General features: G+C 67.6%; 2 protein-coding genes across 4 annotated transcripts; one reads left to right on the forward strand and one right to left on the reverse strand.

Annotated features, from left to right (window-relative positions):
* The first annotated feature begins 327 nt into the window (after positions 1-327).
* PCBP4 (poly(rC) binding protein 4) lies at positions 328-10,305 on the forward strand. 3 transcript variants are annotated; one of them, XM_028518460.2, is made up of 13 exons: positions 328-493; positions 6,547-6,697; positions 6,854-6,877; positions 6,976-7,008; positions 7,188-7,304; positions 7,479-7,610; positions 7,748-7,876; positions 8,114-8,188; positions 8,360-8,404; positions 8,481-8,544; positions 8,670-8,722; positions 8,830-8,999; positions 9,430-10,305. In XM_028518460.2, the coding sequence occupies exons 2-13, from the start codon at positions 6,617-6,619 to the stop codon at positions 9,716-9,718; spliced, it is 1,212 nt and encodes a 403-aa protein (XP_028374261.1). In that variant the 5' UTR covers positions 328-493; positions 6,547-6,616; the 3' UTR covers positions 9,719-10,305. The 3 variants fall into 3 exon arrangements, with proteins under 3 accessions (XP_028374261.1, XP_035886145.1, XP_035886146.1); XM_036030252.1 differs by having other exon boundaries at positions 355-493; positions 9,627-10,305; XM_036030253.1 differs by lacking the exon at positions 7,748-7,876 and having other exon boundaries at positions 355-493.
* Positions 10,306-10,307: 2 nt separating this feature from the next.
* Positions 10,308-12,246, reverse strand: GPR62 (G protein-coupled receptor 62). The gene is made up of 2 exons (XM_028518593.2): positions 12,180-12,246; positions 10,308-12,100 (listed from the first exon to the last, which is right to left on the reverse strand). Exon 2 carries the CDS (start codon positions 12,074-12,076, stop codon positions 10,985-10,987), a length of 1,092 nt encoding a protein of 363 aa, XP_028374394.1. The 5' UTR covers positions 12,077-12,100; positions 12,180-12,246; the 3' UTR covers positions 10,308-10,984.
* Between the last annotated feature and the right edge of the window lie 1,734 nt (positions 12,247-13,980).

Genomic DNA, 13,980 nt, shown 5'->3' on the forward strand with positions numbered 1-13,980 from the left:
GGGGTGCAGGGGGCTCCGCAGCGGCGCCGGGCGAGCGGCCCGGCCGGAAGAAGGGACTCGGGAGCGGGCGCAGCGCGGGCGGCGTCGGAGGACCGCGCTTCAGGCCCGATCCCTCCCCCGCGCCCGTGGTCCCCCACTCCCAGGGGCCGGAGGGTCGCCCAGCCCTCTCGGACGCGGCTGCCGCGCGAGGCGCACCGCCGCGCGCGCGGGGCGGGGCGGGCGGCTGCGGCACTGGGGCGACTGGGGCGGGCCCGCCGCGCTGTAATCGGATCCGGGGAGGGGGCGGGGAGGGGCCGGGCCGGGCGGGCTGGGGGGTGGGGGTGGGGGGGCGCGGAGCCGGGCTCCGGGCCGGCCGGGCTCCGCGCCTGTCAAACCCCTCATTGTTCGCAGCTGATGTCACTCGCAGTTGTGAGCGGCCGCCTCTCCCGGGGACAATGTGGGACTGAGCGGCCCAGCCGCCGCGCCACCGCCGCCGCAGGACAGCCCCAGCGAGGTAGGGCGCGCGCCGGGCGGGGCACCGCGGGCCGAGAAGTTTGGGGGTTCGACCGGGGGCGGGGAGTCGGTGTCCAAGTCCACAGGCCCGGGTCCTGGGTCTGGGGGCCTGGGAGACTGCGAGGAACACGGTCTCTATCCCACCCGGGCCCAGGCCTGCACAGGTGGGGGGCGCTGGCCCGCCAGAGGAACCCCCAACACCGGAGACCCCGGAGTCGAGGCCCTCATCCCACCTGCTGTTTATGGCCTCCGGACCGACTCTGCTCTGGGTCTCCCGCCCCGGGTCGTGGCTCTGCTCCCTCGCTGTCCCCATCTGCCGTCCCCTGCGGTTCTGGCCCAGCCCGCACCCCTTCCCATTCTCTGCAGTCTTTGCTGGGGCCCCGCACACGCCTCCCGGGGCTGTGTGGGAATGGCCGCGGGAGGCTCACAGTGGCCCTGGTGCCCGCGGCTCTTCAGCCCCTCGGCTCTGACCTGGCTTCTTAGCTGGAGTCCTGGGGTTGGGGGGGAGGGGGCTTTGGCCACTCACTTCAGCCGGGCCCTGGGGCCTGCCTGGTCGGAGGAGGAGGTGCTGCCTTCTCACGCCCCTATCCCAGGCCGGCCATCTTGAGACCTGTGGCACCCGGCGCCCCACCCGGCCCAGCACCCTGGGGAGTGGTCCTCCAGGGATGCGCCCAGGGCCGGTTGCATCCCCTCCTCCCAGAGTGTGGGCTGCCGGGCCCCACCCAGCCCAGGGTGGCCACCTTCGTGCTGGACCAGCAGGGCACGTGTCCTCAGGGGCCCTCCTTCCCCCACAAAGCGCTTCTCAAAGCCCTGCACTCCCCAGAAGCTTAAACCTCAACTCCCTGTCTCTTGGGGTGGTTCTTGTTGTCTCAGGGCCAGCACCTGGGACCCTCCCCGTTTTCCATCTCAAGGTCCCCTAGCCCCTCCGGGCCCTAGCACCCTCTCAACCTCCAAGGCGCCCCCTCCCAGCCCCCACCCCCTCGGCCTCATCAGCATGCAGGCTCAGGCTGCCCAGACACAAGGGGATTGTTCTTCTTGCGTGCTCAGGGTGGGGGGCTGGGAGCAGGCGGCCCACACACCCTGGCAGGCCCAGGCCACAGGGAGGCTGGCTTCGCCCCGCCCTGTGTCCCCAGACTGGCTCCATCCACCCTTCCTGCTCCCATCACTGCCCCGCTCCAGCCTTCATCACCCCTTCTTGATGGTGCAGACCTCTTGGGGAAAGAGGTCTCAGCTCCACGGGGGTCCCCTGGGTCTCCCCAGCCCTGCCACTCGCCTGCCATGGAGCCTTACAAACAAGCCCCTTCCCTTCTGGGCCTCAGGTTCCTCTCTGGTGCGGCCCTTCCAGCTGTGACAGGCAGAGCCCCCATTCTTCGTGGGGAAGCCCACCCAGAAGTCTCAAAGCGCAGTGCAAACCCCCACCCCACTGACATGCCCGGGGAGCCCCGAGACTCCCAGCAGCAGCAAGAACAGGAGCTGGGGTTCCTGAGGAATTGGCCTCTGCACCCTGGGTCTCCTCACCCCCACACCCCCTGCTCCCCTGAGACCCTCAGCGCCATCTCTGGCCCCTGGTGCTCCAGGCGCTGGGAGCCCCTTCTCTCCCTCACACTGAGCCCAGGCCTGGTCCCTGCCCTCCGGAAGCGCTCTGCGGTGTGGAAAGACAGGCTCAGAAATGCCTATCTGGGGCTCCCTTGAGTTGTAGGCATATCTTCAGGGGGCCCAGAGTCTTGGGTGGTTGTATCTGACTTGGGAGGTTGGGAAGGGCTTCACAGGGGAGGTGGCACTGGAGAAGGATTTTGACAGAGCGGGAGGATGGGCGTTTCAAGGTGGCATCCGCCTGGGCAGAGGCCCGGGGACCTGGAGGTGCTAGGCGAGTTTTGCAGCCTGGGGTGGGGTGGGGGGTGGGGGGATGGGGTTGCGATGAGGCGTGTGGTTGGCGGGGGCCCTTGAGTGCTTGTCTATGGAGATCAACCTTTATTCCTTGGGCACTGGGGAGCCAAGGATGGCTGTTGAGCAGCAGTGGGACCCAGTCTGAGGAATGGAAGCTAGAGACCTTTCTCAATGTGGGTGAGACAGTGAGGGGATGGGTACCAGTGGGTGGGGCCGTACCCCGAAACTGCCCTCCCTCCTGGAGCCCAGTCTGGGCCTGGGTCTGCCTGGTCCTCCCTTGGCTGTACAGACTCTTGTGGGGGGTTGGCTGGGGTGGTTGCCTGAGGATGTCCGGAGGAGTCTGTCGCATTTCTGGCACCAGCTAGGTTGTCGGCGCTCCCCTCCCCGCGCGGCACTGAGGGGACAAGACAGCCCCGGGTCAGGAGCCCGGGGCTGGCACCGGTGGGCCCCAGGCTGCTCCCCTGCAGACCCCTCTCGCTGGCTCTCCCCGGCAGTGCTGTGGGTGGGCCTCCCGGGAGGCCGGAAGGGCTGGAAGGCGGACGCTCAGTCCCAGGGTGCTGAGGCAGTTCTCGTAGAGGCCTGGCTAACGGCGGGTTGTAAGCAGGAGAAGCCCGAGGCCGGGGAGTCAGAACCCCTCAGTGCCTGCCCCCAGGCCCTGGGTCTGGCCCCTGCCCCGCCCCACCCCGCCCGGTCCCCAGCATCCCCCAGCATCCCTGGGTGTGGCCGGCCTGGCTGCCTTGGGAGTAGGTGTGGGAGGTTGCTAGGTTAGCGGCTGGAGGGGCTGAGGGTCCTGGGGGTGTGAAGGGGAGGACCAACTGGGAGACTGGCCCGCTCTCTCCCCCCAGCCCAGGTGGGTTGATAATGCCCTGGATGGTCCAGACGCTGGGCTCCGGCCCGCAGAGCCCAGGGAATCCCCCGAGGGGCGGGCCAGGCCACCCGAGTCCCAGGAGCCCTCCCCTCCCCCGGATTGTTCTTGCTCCAGAACAAAGCCTGGGTGGACACTTGATCCCCGAGTGTGGGGGGAGCTGGCTAAGCCCCTAGCCCTTTGATTGGGCAGCTGTCATGAGAGAGAGAGGGACAGCTGGGGGGAGGGGCAGGAAGGGGCAGCCACCATCAGCCTCCCGTCGCTTACACAGCTGTTCCCCCCCACACCGCCCCCTCCAGCCTGTGTGGCAGGAAGCCAGGGACAGGGGGAGTGGGCACTCGGTCTGGGGAGGGGGCCTGGGGGCCAGGCGGGGACACTGGAGGCCAGAGGCCTGGTCTCAGTTGGGCTTGTTCTGCCAGGGAGCCCTGCTGACCAGAGGGGGCTGGGCACCCCCAGAGGTGAGCTGGAGGTCACTGTGGCATGAGGTGAGGCTTCCGTGTGGGTGGCCCGGCAGGGACCCAGGGCCCACCAGGCTGGGCAGCCAGTAGCTCCCTAGAGCCCCTCTGAGGGCGGAAGGGGGGCGAGGATGCCACACAGGGTTGCGTGTTCGTCCTCAGGGCTGCTAGGAGCACGATTCGGACGACCTGTTGTGGGACCCCTTGGTCTCTCCTAACGATGGGGAAGGTCTCGGGGGTCCTTCCGAACAGGAAGGACACGTGAGACCAGCAGCGCCCCCCTCGCCCCCGCCCCACGTGCATGCACACACACACACACACACACACAGCACAGGTGGGTCAGCTGAGGCCCAGGTCAGGTGCAGGTCTGGCCAAGGTCGCCCTCTAGGCTTGGGGCAGTGGGGTGCTACTTCAGGCCTTGTCTTTTTCAGGGTAGGAGCCCCAGTGCTGGACACATTCCGGCCATTCTGACCTGTCTCTCCTGGGACGTAGGACCCCAAGTGGTGACACGGAAATGGCGTGGGGGCGAGGTCAGGTCTCCCATTGGTCACCACCCTGAGGGGTTCCTGAGGCCCAGAACATTCTGCAGCTTAAGACCGTGGCTCTAGACAAGTTGTCAGCCCTTTCTAAACAGGGCCCGCGTCTGCTGGCCAGGCCGAGGTCTCAGAGACTACTGAAGCCTGCTCCCCACCTTTCAAGAGCCCCCCGCCCCCCGGCAAAAGAGGACTCAGAGCAGAAGGGACAGACACGGAGAGGCAGACGGGACCTGTGGCCGAGCCCCGCACCCGCAGGCAGGACGCCGCGAGTCCCGCCGGGCCCAGCCCTCCGTGACCTTGGACAGCACGGACCCTCCGTGGGCATCAGGTTCCCCCTCTGTCCGGCGAATTCATCCGCCCAGCTAACCAGTATGTTCGAGCACCTTCTCTGGCCTGGCTCTGGCCTGAGGTCCGGAGACACGGGAAGGCATCGGCCTTGGCTCCCGGCTCAGGGGCCGCCGGGCTTGGCAGCCCAGGGAGACAGAAACCACAGCGTCATCTCGAGCTCTTGGCGGGGGAGTGCCGGCACCGGGCCGGCCAGGGTGCCCACAGAGCACGGTCCCTGTGTCCACAGTTGGCCTCTGACCTCTGGAGAGTGTGTGGGCAAAACTGGAGTGGAGGGAGGAGCAGGTGCTGGAGAAGCAGCAGTTAGCTGAGTACTTGGGGGGGATAGGGTGGTCACCCCAATATACAGATGAAGAAACAGGTGGGGACGTCCCCACTTCCTAGTCCGCGCCCGAGGCCTGGCTGGCTGGAGGGTTCCGAAGAGGGTATTGGCTAGAGCCCTGTGCCCTTGACCCTCCCGTCAGGACGGGGGGCAGAGGCCAGAAGTGGGCGGGCCACGCCTCCTTGGCCCCGTGCCCTGCCAGGCGGGGGGGGAGGGCTCGGTCCCGGCTCAGACTTGGCTCCAGCTGGTCCTGCTCCCCGAGTTCCCCCTGGGGTCCCAGTCCCCCAGTGAGCCCCCCATCGAGGCTGAGCTTTGGCGGGAGACAGCATTGGAGGAGAGGGACTTCCAGGCAGGATTAAGGCTCGGGATTAAGTCCGGGTTTGCAAAGGGCTGGGGTGGGGAGGGCTGGCGACCGGGCTAATCCCGGCAGCTCGTCGTCTCCGGCGGCTCCTCTCGCCATCAGTTACCGGACTCGCCATTCCCGGCCCCCCCCAGGCCCCTTCCTCACCCTTCCCCACCCAGTCCGGGGGGAGCGGTCCCTCCATTGTGTGGGTGAGGAAATTAAGACCCAGGGCCCGAATGACTGGTTCCTGGGCCGGTAGGAGGTGCTGTGGGCCGGGGAGGGGGCCGTCCTGGACACTGGTCCCCTCAGCACATAGGAGGGGGCTCGGGAAACCTCGGGGCAGGCCGCTGGTCCCTGACCGAGGCCCCCCCCACACACGCTTTCTAGTACTGAGTGGACCCTGCCCGGGGCTGTCTGAGGGGCTCTTGCTTTAGCGGGCTCCAGCGGACAGGAACAGCTTCCCAGGCGGGGCTGCCGGCTCACGCCCCCAAGCCCTTGCTGGGCCGGGGGAAGGCAGGGGCCCAGGAGCCCCCCCTGGAGCCTTGCTACCTCCCCTTCACCTGTCCTTCCCAGACCTCCCTCAGCTCCCTGTGGCTGTGCCAGGTCCAGTCCCCAGGGGTCCTGTGTCCCAAGAGGCCGGTGAGGGGGCTCCCTTTCTCCGGACTCCCAGAGGCCTCCTCGCTCACTCTTTCCTCTGGCGCTCGGGAGGGAAGGGTGCTCGTAGAGACCGGGTGCCTGCCGCTCGGGTCCGAAGCCCACTTTACTTCTTTTAAAAAAACTCCACCCATTTCTTTTTTTGTTTCAAAGATTTTATTTACCTACTTTTAGAGAAAGGGGAATGGAGGGAGAGAGGGAGAGAAACATCCATGTGCGAGAGATACATGGACCAGTTGCCTCTCCCACGCCCCCAAATGGGGACCTGGCCCGCAACCCAGGCACGTGCCCTAACTGGGAATCGAACCAGCGACCTTTCGGATTGCAGGCCAGCGCTCAATCCACTGAGCCACACCTGCCAGGGCTTATTTTACTTCTCATACCTCTTCGGGGGCAGGGCTTGGTTTCCCATCTTCCCCCGGGCTGGGGGCTCAGGCCCAGGGAGGTTCAGTGAGCTGTCCGGGGTTGCACAGCTGGTGGGTTGCACACAAGCACCCCAGGTAGCGGGGCGTTTGCAACGCAGGGTCCATGTCATCTCCCTTCTCTGGGAGCTTGGCCGGCCCCGCCCCAGGGTCCCCATGGAAGGGCAGGGGACCCGAAACAGGGCTGGGCTCCAACCTGAGTGCCCTTTCTGCCGCCCCTGCCAGTGCCGGCCAGGCCGCAGCGTGGACGCGGACACACTCCCAGGCCGCCTGGGCCGCAGCCCCGCCTGGCAGGATGAGCAGCTCAGATGCGGGGCTGGAGGAGGAGCCGGAGCTCAGCGTCACCCTCACACTGCGGATGCTGATGCAGGGGAAGGTGAGGGGCTTCCCTGCGGGGACTCGGCGGTGCGGTGGGGGTGCGAAAGGGGCGAGGCAAGGTCAGGCCTGGCCGGCCTGGGGCGGGGGTGGGGAGGACGGGGTGGGCTCGGCGTCGGTAACCCCCTGACTCCACTCCTGTCCCGTCTGTCTGCAGGAGGTGGGCAGCATCATCGGGAAGGTAGGTGTCGGGCTCCGTTCCGGGTGTCCCCTTAAACCCGAGGCCTCCGCCCCCAGCCGCTCAGACCCAGGGCCTTTCCTCTGCTTTCTCCCCCACAGAAAGGGGAGACCGTGAAGCGGATCCGGGAGCAGGTGAGGAAGGAGCTGGGGAGGGAGCCACGGCCCTGGTTGGGAGGGGAGGGAAGGGGAGGTCCCGTCAGTGCCCTGAGAAGGGGGCGGTTTCCGGCTGCTGGCGCCTGCGCGTGGGGCGGGCGGACAGGTTGCTGGTGAGGCAGCAGCCCGGCTGCCCGGTGCCTGTCTCGTCCCCGCAGAGCAGCGCCCGGATCACCATCTCTGAGGGCTCCTGCCCGGAGCGCATCACCACCATCACCGGCTCCACGGCGGCTGTCTTCCACGCGGTCTCCATGATCGCCTTCAAGCTGGACGAGGTGTGTGACCCGCTGGGGTGTGGGCCCAGGCCGGGTCCCCGGGAGGAACGGGACTCGGGCTGCGGCTGGGAGGGGAGGACCAGCCCAGGCAGGCAGGGCTCCGGAATGGGTGCGAGCCTGGGGCAGGGGGGCGGCCTGGGGCGGCCGGGGCCGACCCACAATCTTCCCGCCCAGGACCTCTGCTCCGCTCCCGCCAACGGCGGGACCGTCTCCAGGCCTCCAGTGACCCTGCGCCTGGTCATCCCCGCCAGCCAGTGCGGCTCCCTGATTGGGAAGGCTGGCACCAAGATCAAGGAGATCCGAGAGGTGAGGGGAAGCCGCCCCCGGGGGCCCCGCCCTGCAGCTGTGCCAGAGGAGCTGGGCTTCCGGCCGCCTCGGAGCCTGGGCAGCCCTTCCCCCGGGCTGTGGGAGCAGCCAGAGTGGCCCCTCTTCTCTGCTTGCAGACGACGGGTGCCCAGGTACAGGTGGCAGGGGACCTGCTCCCCAACTCCACAGAGCGTGCCGTCACCGTGTCCGGGGTGCCCGATGCCATCATCCTGTGTGTGCGCCAGATCTGTGCTGTTATCCTGGAGGTTCTGTTCTGGGGCTGGGAGAGCGGGTGGGGGCTGGGCCCTGGCCGTCTTGTCTGGCCCTGAGTCCCGTGCAGGTGACACCTGGGGCGGGGGTGGGCGGGGCGGGGAAGCAGGGCCGGACCGGGAGCTCCAGGAGGTCAGATGCATCCCCTGGGGGCTGGGGGAGGGCCTTGGGAACGCAGGGTCCTCGTGAGGTCCGGGGTGTCCTGATGGAGCTGCCCCGTCTGTGCCTTTCAGTCCCCACCCAAAGGAGCCACCATCCCGTATCACCCAAGCCTGTCCTTAGGTACTGTCCTTCTCTCTGCCAACCAGGTAAGGGGAGCAGCAGGGGGGTGGGGCGTTACTGCGGAAGGGGGATCGAGGTGGGGGAGGGGATGGGACGAGGCATCCGGGGCCCAGGAGGAGGCAGGGAGGAGGAGTGGCTCTGGCCACCCTGCTCTACCCTGTCACCGTAACCCCCCTTCCTCCGCTTTGGCCCCACAGGGCTTCTCCGTCCAGGGTCAGTATGGGGCCGTGACCCCCGCTGAGGTGAGTGGCCACAGCCCAAGGCACCCCTTCCCCATTGGAGCCTCCCCTGACTTCTGACCCCTCTCCTTCGGCCCAGGTCACTAAGCTGCAGCAGCTCTCGGGCCACGCAGTCCCCTTTGCGTCACCGAGCATGGTGCCAGGTGAGCACACGGCCTTGCGGGAGGAAGCAGGGCAAGCCCCATGGGGCCGGGGCCGGGCAGCCCCCTGGAGTGGTGGTGGGGAGGCAGGAAGGCCCAGAACCACGCCCGACCCCTCTTCTCCCTAGGACTGGATCCTGGGGCGCAGACCAGCTCGCAGGAGTTCTTGGTTCCCAACGACGTGAGCAGGGGGTGGGGGGCGGTTGGAGGGTGGCTAGGGGCCCCCGGGGGGCTCTGGGCCTTGCCCGGGGTTGAATTCCTCCCCTCTCCCTCCCCCGCCCCCACCAGCTGATTGGCTGCGTGATCGGGCGCCAGGGCAGCAAGATCAGCGAGATTCGGCAGATGTCGGGGGCTCACATCAAGATCGGGAGCCAGGCGGAGGGTGCCGGGGAGCGGCACGTGACCATCACGGGCTCGCCGGTGTCCATCGCCCTGGCTCAGTACCTCATCACTGCCTGGTGAGTGTGGGCGGGGGGCAGGGGTCTTGGGTCGCAGGGCACGGGGCCTCTGTGCCTGAGGAAGACACAGGTAGGGCGGGGAGGCTGGCCTCTGCCGGGGGCTGTGCTCTGCCTCACCCCCCTCCGTGTCGCCCCGTCTTCTCCACCTACGCCCCTCTGTCCTCCTCCCCCACGCCTGGCTCCGTGTCCTGGACCTTCGGCCTCCCCGTTGCTCCTCTGGCCCCAGACAATGTCTGCTGTCCTTCCTTCCCTCCCTCCCTCCCTCCCCTTCCACCGTTCCCGTTTGCCCCCCACATACGTGCACCCCATGTCCCTGTCCTCCTCGATTCCCTTCTTCTGTCTGTCATCTAATCTCACCCCCGATTTGCCCTCGTTGCCTCCTCTCACCCCCACCTCCTCCTTCATCTCCCCCCCATATCCCTCTCTCCAGTCTAGAAACGGCCAAGTCTACCTCTGGGGGGACGCCCGGCTCGGCCCCCGCAGACCTGTCTGCCCCCTTCTCGCCGCCCCTGACGGCCCTGCCCACGGCGCCCCCAGGCCTGCTGGGCGCGCCCTACGCCATCTCCCTGTCCAACTTCATCGGCCTCAAGCCCGTGCCCTTCTTGGCCCTACCGCCTGCCTCCCCAGGGCCACCGCCGGGGCTGGCGGCCTACACTGCCAAGATGGCAGCGGCCAATGGGAGCAAGAAAGCCGAGCGGCAGAAATTCTCGCCCTACTGAGGCCCGGCGGAGGCGCGGGCGCGGAAGTAGGCAGGACCGCCGGCAGGGGCTGCCTCCGCACCCGACCTGCCGAGGAGCCTCCGGCCTGGGGTCCCAACCACCACTAATGCCCAAAAGCATGGACGCCCTGCCTGGCCCCGGTCTGTGGGGAGCTCCTGCACTCAGAGTGGGGGCGTTTCTGGTCCAGGGTCCTGGGAGATGCGGCTGTGCCAGGAAAGGGGCTCCACCCCCCTGTAGCTCTGTGCTTGGATGCAGGGAGCATCCTTAGTACCCCCGCTTTGGGGGTCACTCATGCACTCCCCGTCCCTTAGGGCTTCCCAGCCTACTGCCCCCTTGTGGGGGTCAGGGAGGAGGGCTGGGGGCGGCTGGGGGCCAAGCTTCTCTCCCCACCTCCCCGCAGACCCCTGCTGCTTCCACTGACACCCTTTTACTGGAATAGACTGGCTGGGCTTGGCTGAGGGCAACCCAGAGGGGGCGCTGCCGGGCCGCTGGGGGCGTCCCAGGGGGCAGGGCTGAGTTCTCAGTAGCAGACACTCTGTACAGTTTTTTCAATCCCTGTTTTTGAATAAATATTCTGAGACCAGGAAGCGGTGGAACATTGTGGGTATTGGCAAGACCTCAGCAACTGAGTGCAGAGGGCCCCAGAGGACCCCGTCTGTGAACCCACCCGCCCTAGTTCTGGGGCTGCAGGGCCCTGTGGGGGACACGTCCACCCCCCGCCCCCGCCCCGACCGCTAGCACCACACTGCTCCCGTGGTTGCCTGGGCGTGTTCGAAGCTGATGGAGGAGACCCAGTGGCTTTGTCCAGTCTCTCCCCGGTGCGTGCAGGGGGGTGCTTCTGAGGGCCACTCGCCACCGCTTCCTCCTGCTGCGGTGTCACCCGGCCTGGCCCTGCGGCCGTGAGCCCTGAGGACCCTCTTTGGGGTCCTGCCCACCTCTGCCCCTTCCTCGGCCTGGGGCCCATCCAGGAGTGTCCAGACCACCTAAGGTGGGGAAGCCCTTTGAGATGGTCCGGAGCACAGATGGGGAAAGTGAGGCCTGGGGAAGGGTCGGTCTGCGCACGAGGCCACGCAGCAGAGTTGGGCCCAGAGCCCAGGACTCCCAGCTCCCCTCTGGGCCTCACCAGGTTGCAGCCTCCCTTATTGCCGTTCCTGAGTCAGAAGCCTCAGGGCACCTGCCGTCACCGGTGCAGCAGGCTGGCCGGTCCCCTTTTTAATGCCACCCCCCTTTCTCCGTCCCAGCTCAGTGTGTGAGACAGAGCTCCTCTCAGGTGGCCTTCGGCATGCTGAGGATCTCGCCTCCAGCCAAACCCGGGTCTTGTTCCGGTGCCTCCGAACGGCCTAGGGCAGCGCCCTCTGGAGGTCCCTTGAGGTGTTGCAGGAGCGCCCGCGGGTGCCAGGTGCGCAGAGTGCAGGCCCGCGGGCGCCGAAGCAGCGCTTGCCGCGCAAGGCGGCCCAGCGCCCGGCGCACGGGGCGCTGCAGCAGGCCGTACAGGAAGGGGTGAGCCGCGAAGGCCGAGTAGGCTACCCAGGTGACGGCCGTCTCGGCCTTCGCGGCCTGCGCAGCGGGAGCCAGGCAGGCACAGCCATAGGGCAACCAGCAGGCTGCGAATTGGCCCACGGCCAGCGCGGGAGCCAGGGCTGCTTTGCCCCCGGGCAGACGCGGCCGGAGGGCGGGTAGGATGGAGAGGCGGCTGTCCAGGGAGTCAGAGCGCAGCCGGGCCCCGCGCGCTGGCGGCGGGGGCCGCAGGGCAGCGCGGCGCGCCACCAGGAAGATGCTGCCGTAGGCGGCGAGCAGCAGGAGGGCGGGCAGCGCGAAGGCCAGCAGCGCCCAGAGCGGCCGGAAGGGACCGAGGCCCCCGGCCAGGACGGAGCAGCGGGCCGGGGCCGGGGGTGGTGCGGGCGGCGGCCCGAGCAGGGAGAGCGTGCCCAGCAGCGCCGCTGCGGCCCACACGGCCGTGAGCACCAGGGAAGGCGCAGGCCGCGCCCCGGGCCGCAGCGGGTGCACTATGAGGCGGCAGCGCGCGAGGGCCAGTGCGGCCACGCCGAGCGTGCAGGCCGGCAGCAGCGCGGCCGAGAGGAAGCGCGAGGCGCCGCAGAGCAGGGGGCCCAGGCGCTCGCGGCCCAGCCCCGGCGGCGGCGCGGACAGCAGGCCCAGCGGCATGATGGAGGCGGCCGCCAGCAGGTCCACAATGCACAGGTGCATCAGGTAGAGCGCGTCGTGCAGCCCCGGCGTGCGCAGCACCACGACCAGCAACGCGCCGTTGCCCAGCAGTGCTGCCGCTTCCACCACAGCCGCCAGGATCCACCCCATGGAGCCTGCGACCTCTGCGGCGTTCAGCCTTGTGGAGTTGGCCATTTAGCGCTCAGGCTTCACCCTGTGCTGGGATTCGGAGAGCGAGGTGGAACGGCCCTCCACCCCCCATTCCCAGCCCCCGTCCCTTGCTCCTCTGGCCCCTCACCTCACAGGCCGCCCAGGCTCTGGCTCTGCTGCCCAGGCCGCCATCCTCTCGGGGGCTTGGCCAGCCCCATGGAGGGCTGCAAGGCCGAGGCTGTGGCTCTCCCCGCTGCGCCAGCAGCTCAGCTCTTGCTGGAGATGGTACTGGCTGTCACTCTGATGTTGCCCTTTACAGCCACACAGCTAGCGGGCAAGGGAGGGGCAGGGCCTGGCACCAGCCCCCTGGGTCCTAGCAGCTGCCGGCTGGAGGCTGGAGGCCTCCGCTGTGAAAGTGCCTGCGGAGGGGCCCAGAGCAGGCCCAGGCTGGGGTCTAGGGCCAGGACGGTAGCGTGTGGAAGGTGGGAGAAGCCTGGACTCCCCGCCTGTCTCTGGAGGATCGCATCCCTCTCCTTCGGGCAGCCTGCCCCACCCCGTGGTTCTCCTGCGTGTGACCGTGGCCCCTGGGCCTTGGGGTACTGGTTCCTTCCATCATCGCTGCAACCTGAGAGCGGGAGCAGCTTCCTGCTGCGGCTGATCTGTGGGTTCCCTCGCCACCCCGCTTTGTGGCTCAGTCCCTTTCGGGCATCACAGTCCCCTCGTCCGGAACACCTGGAGCGATTTCAGCCTGGCTGACGGGTCCTGGCTGACACGTGCCCTGCCGTGTTCTTCTGCACAGCCGCCCAGGGGCATCTCTGTGTAAACAGATCGGTGGGGCCATGGCCCTGCTCTCGTCCCTCCGGGGAAGAGGTTCCCATCGTCAGAATGAACGGGTCCCCCCAGCGCTCTGACCGCACCCTCCTCTTCCTCGCCTCCCCTGCTTGCAGCCATAGCAGTCATCCTGCCGGCTGCTCACACCTCGAACGGGTTGCCGCCCCGGGACCTTTGCACGTGCTGTTTTCTCCGTCTGACACCCTGCCTCGGCATGGAGCAGGGCTCGCCCCTCACCCGATTCAGGTCTCTGCCAGGGAGAGGCCCTCGTCGGCCGTCGGTCTCTTCTGGGGCCGCGCCCCCTCCTCATCACCAATCCTTTCGTCCTGTGTCAGTTGTCTTCCTTGTAGTCCCCCCACCCGACGTCGTGTTTGCTGTCTGCGCGTGTGCTTGTTCAGAGCCTGCTTTACTGGAAGGCCAGCCCCCTGAGAGCAGGGACCCTGTCTGTGCCCTGCTCACCGTGGGCCCCTGGGCCCCATCCCAGGCACATGGTCGGCATCAGCGCAGACCTTGGCGGCAGAGACCAGGCTTGGGGCCTGCAGGCCGACTCTCTTTCTGCTGAGATTTAAAGGGCCCCAGCCCAATTCTCCATGATTCATAGGAGAAGGCTAGTGCCCAGACAGGGGAGGAGTGTGTCCCAGATCAGGCAGCTGAGTTGTCCCTGGAACCCAGGTCACCTGCTTCCTAGGCTCTGTCCACAGCTTGAACTTGGGTATTGTCCTCTCGGATGTGAGGAGGGATTTGGAGGGTTTTGTTCGGAGGGAAGAGAGGGCCTTGGCCTTGGCCTTGTCCCTGCTCAGTTAGGCCTGCAGGCCTGGTGGCCCCCGAGCCACCAGGGCCTGGTGAGGGCTCAGCAAGGCCAGGCAGGGAGAGCAAAGAAGACAATGGAGCAGGGACAGCAGGGGGCGGGGTCAGCAGGGGGCGGGGACAGCTTGGGGCGGGGACAAGGACTGAGGTGGGCTGGAGAGTGCCTGCTCCTCCAAACGATTTAACTCGATTAAAACACTTTGCAGTTTATCTGTTTATTTATCGTTTTTAACTCGCCAGAAGGAATGAATAAAGGCGCTGGCTGGTGTGACTCAGTGGATTGAAGCGGGCCTGCAAACCGAAAGGTCGCG

The sequence above is a fragment of the Phyllostomus discolor genome, chromosome 7 (genome assembly GCF_004126475.2).
Source record: "Phyllostomus discolor isolate MPI-MPIP mPhyDis1 chromosome 7, mPhyDis1.pri.v3, whole genome shotgun sequence".
NCBI classification, from domain to species: Eukaryota; Metazoa; Chordata; class Mammalia; order Chiroptera; family Phyllostomidae; genus Phyllostomus; species Phyllostomus discolor.

Coding starts and splice junctions, on each gene's coding strand:
- PCBP4 (XM_028518460.2), top strand. CDS start 6,617: ATGAGCAGCTCAGATGCGGGGCTGGAGGAGGAGCCGGAGCTCAGCGTC. Junction 6,878..6,975: donor TGGGCAGCATCATCGGGAAG/GTAGGTGTCGGG, acceptor TCTCCCCCACAG/AAAGGGGAGACCGTGAAGCG. Junction 8,189..8,359: donor TCCTTCTCTCTGCCAACCAG/GTAAGGGGAGCA, acceptor TTGGCCCCACAG/GGCTTCTCCGTCCAGGGTCA.
- GPR62 (XM_028518593.2), bottom strand. CDS start 12,076: ATGGCCAACTCCACAAGGCTGAACGCCGCAGAGGTCGCAGGCTCCATG.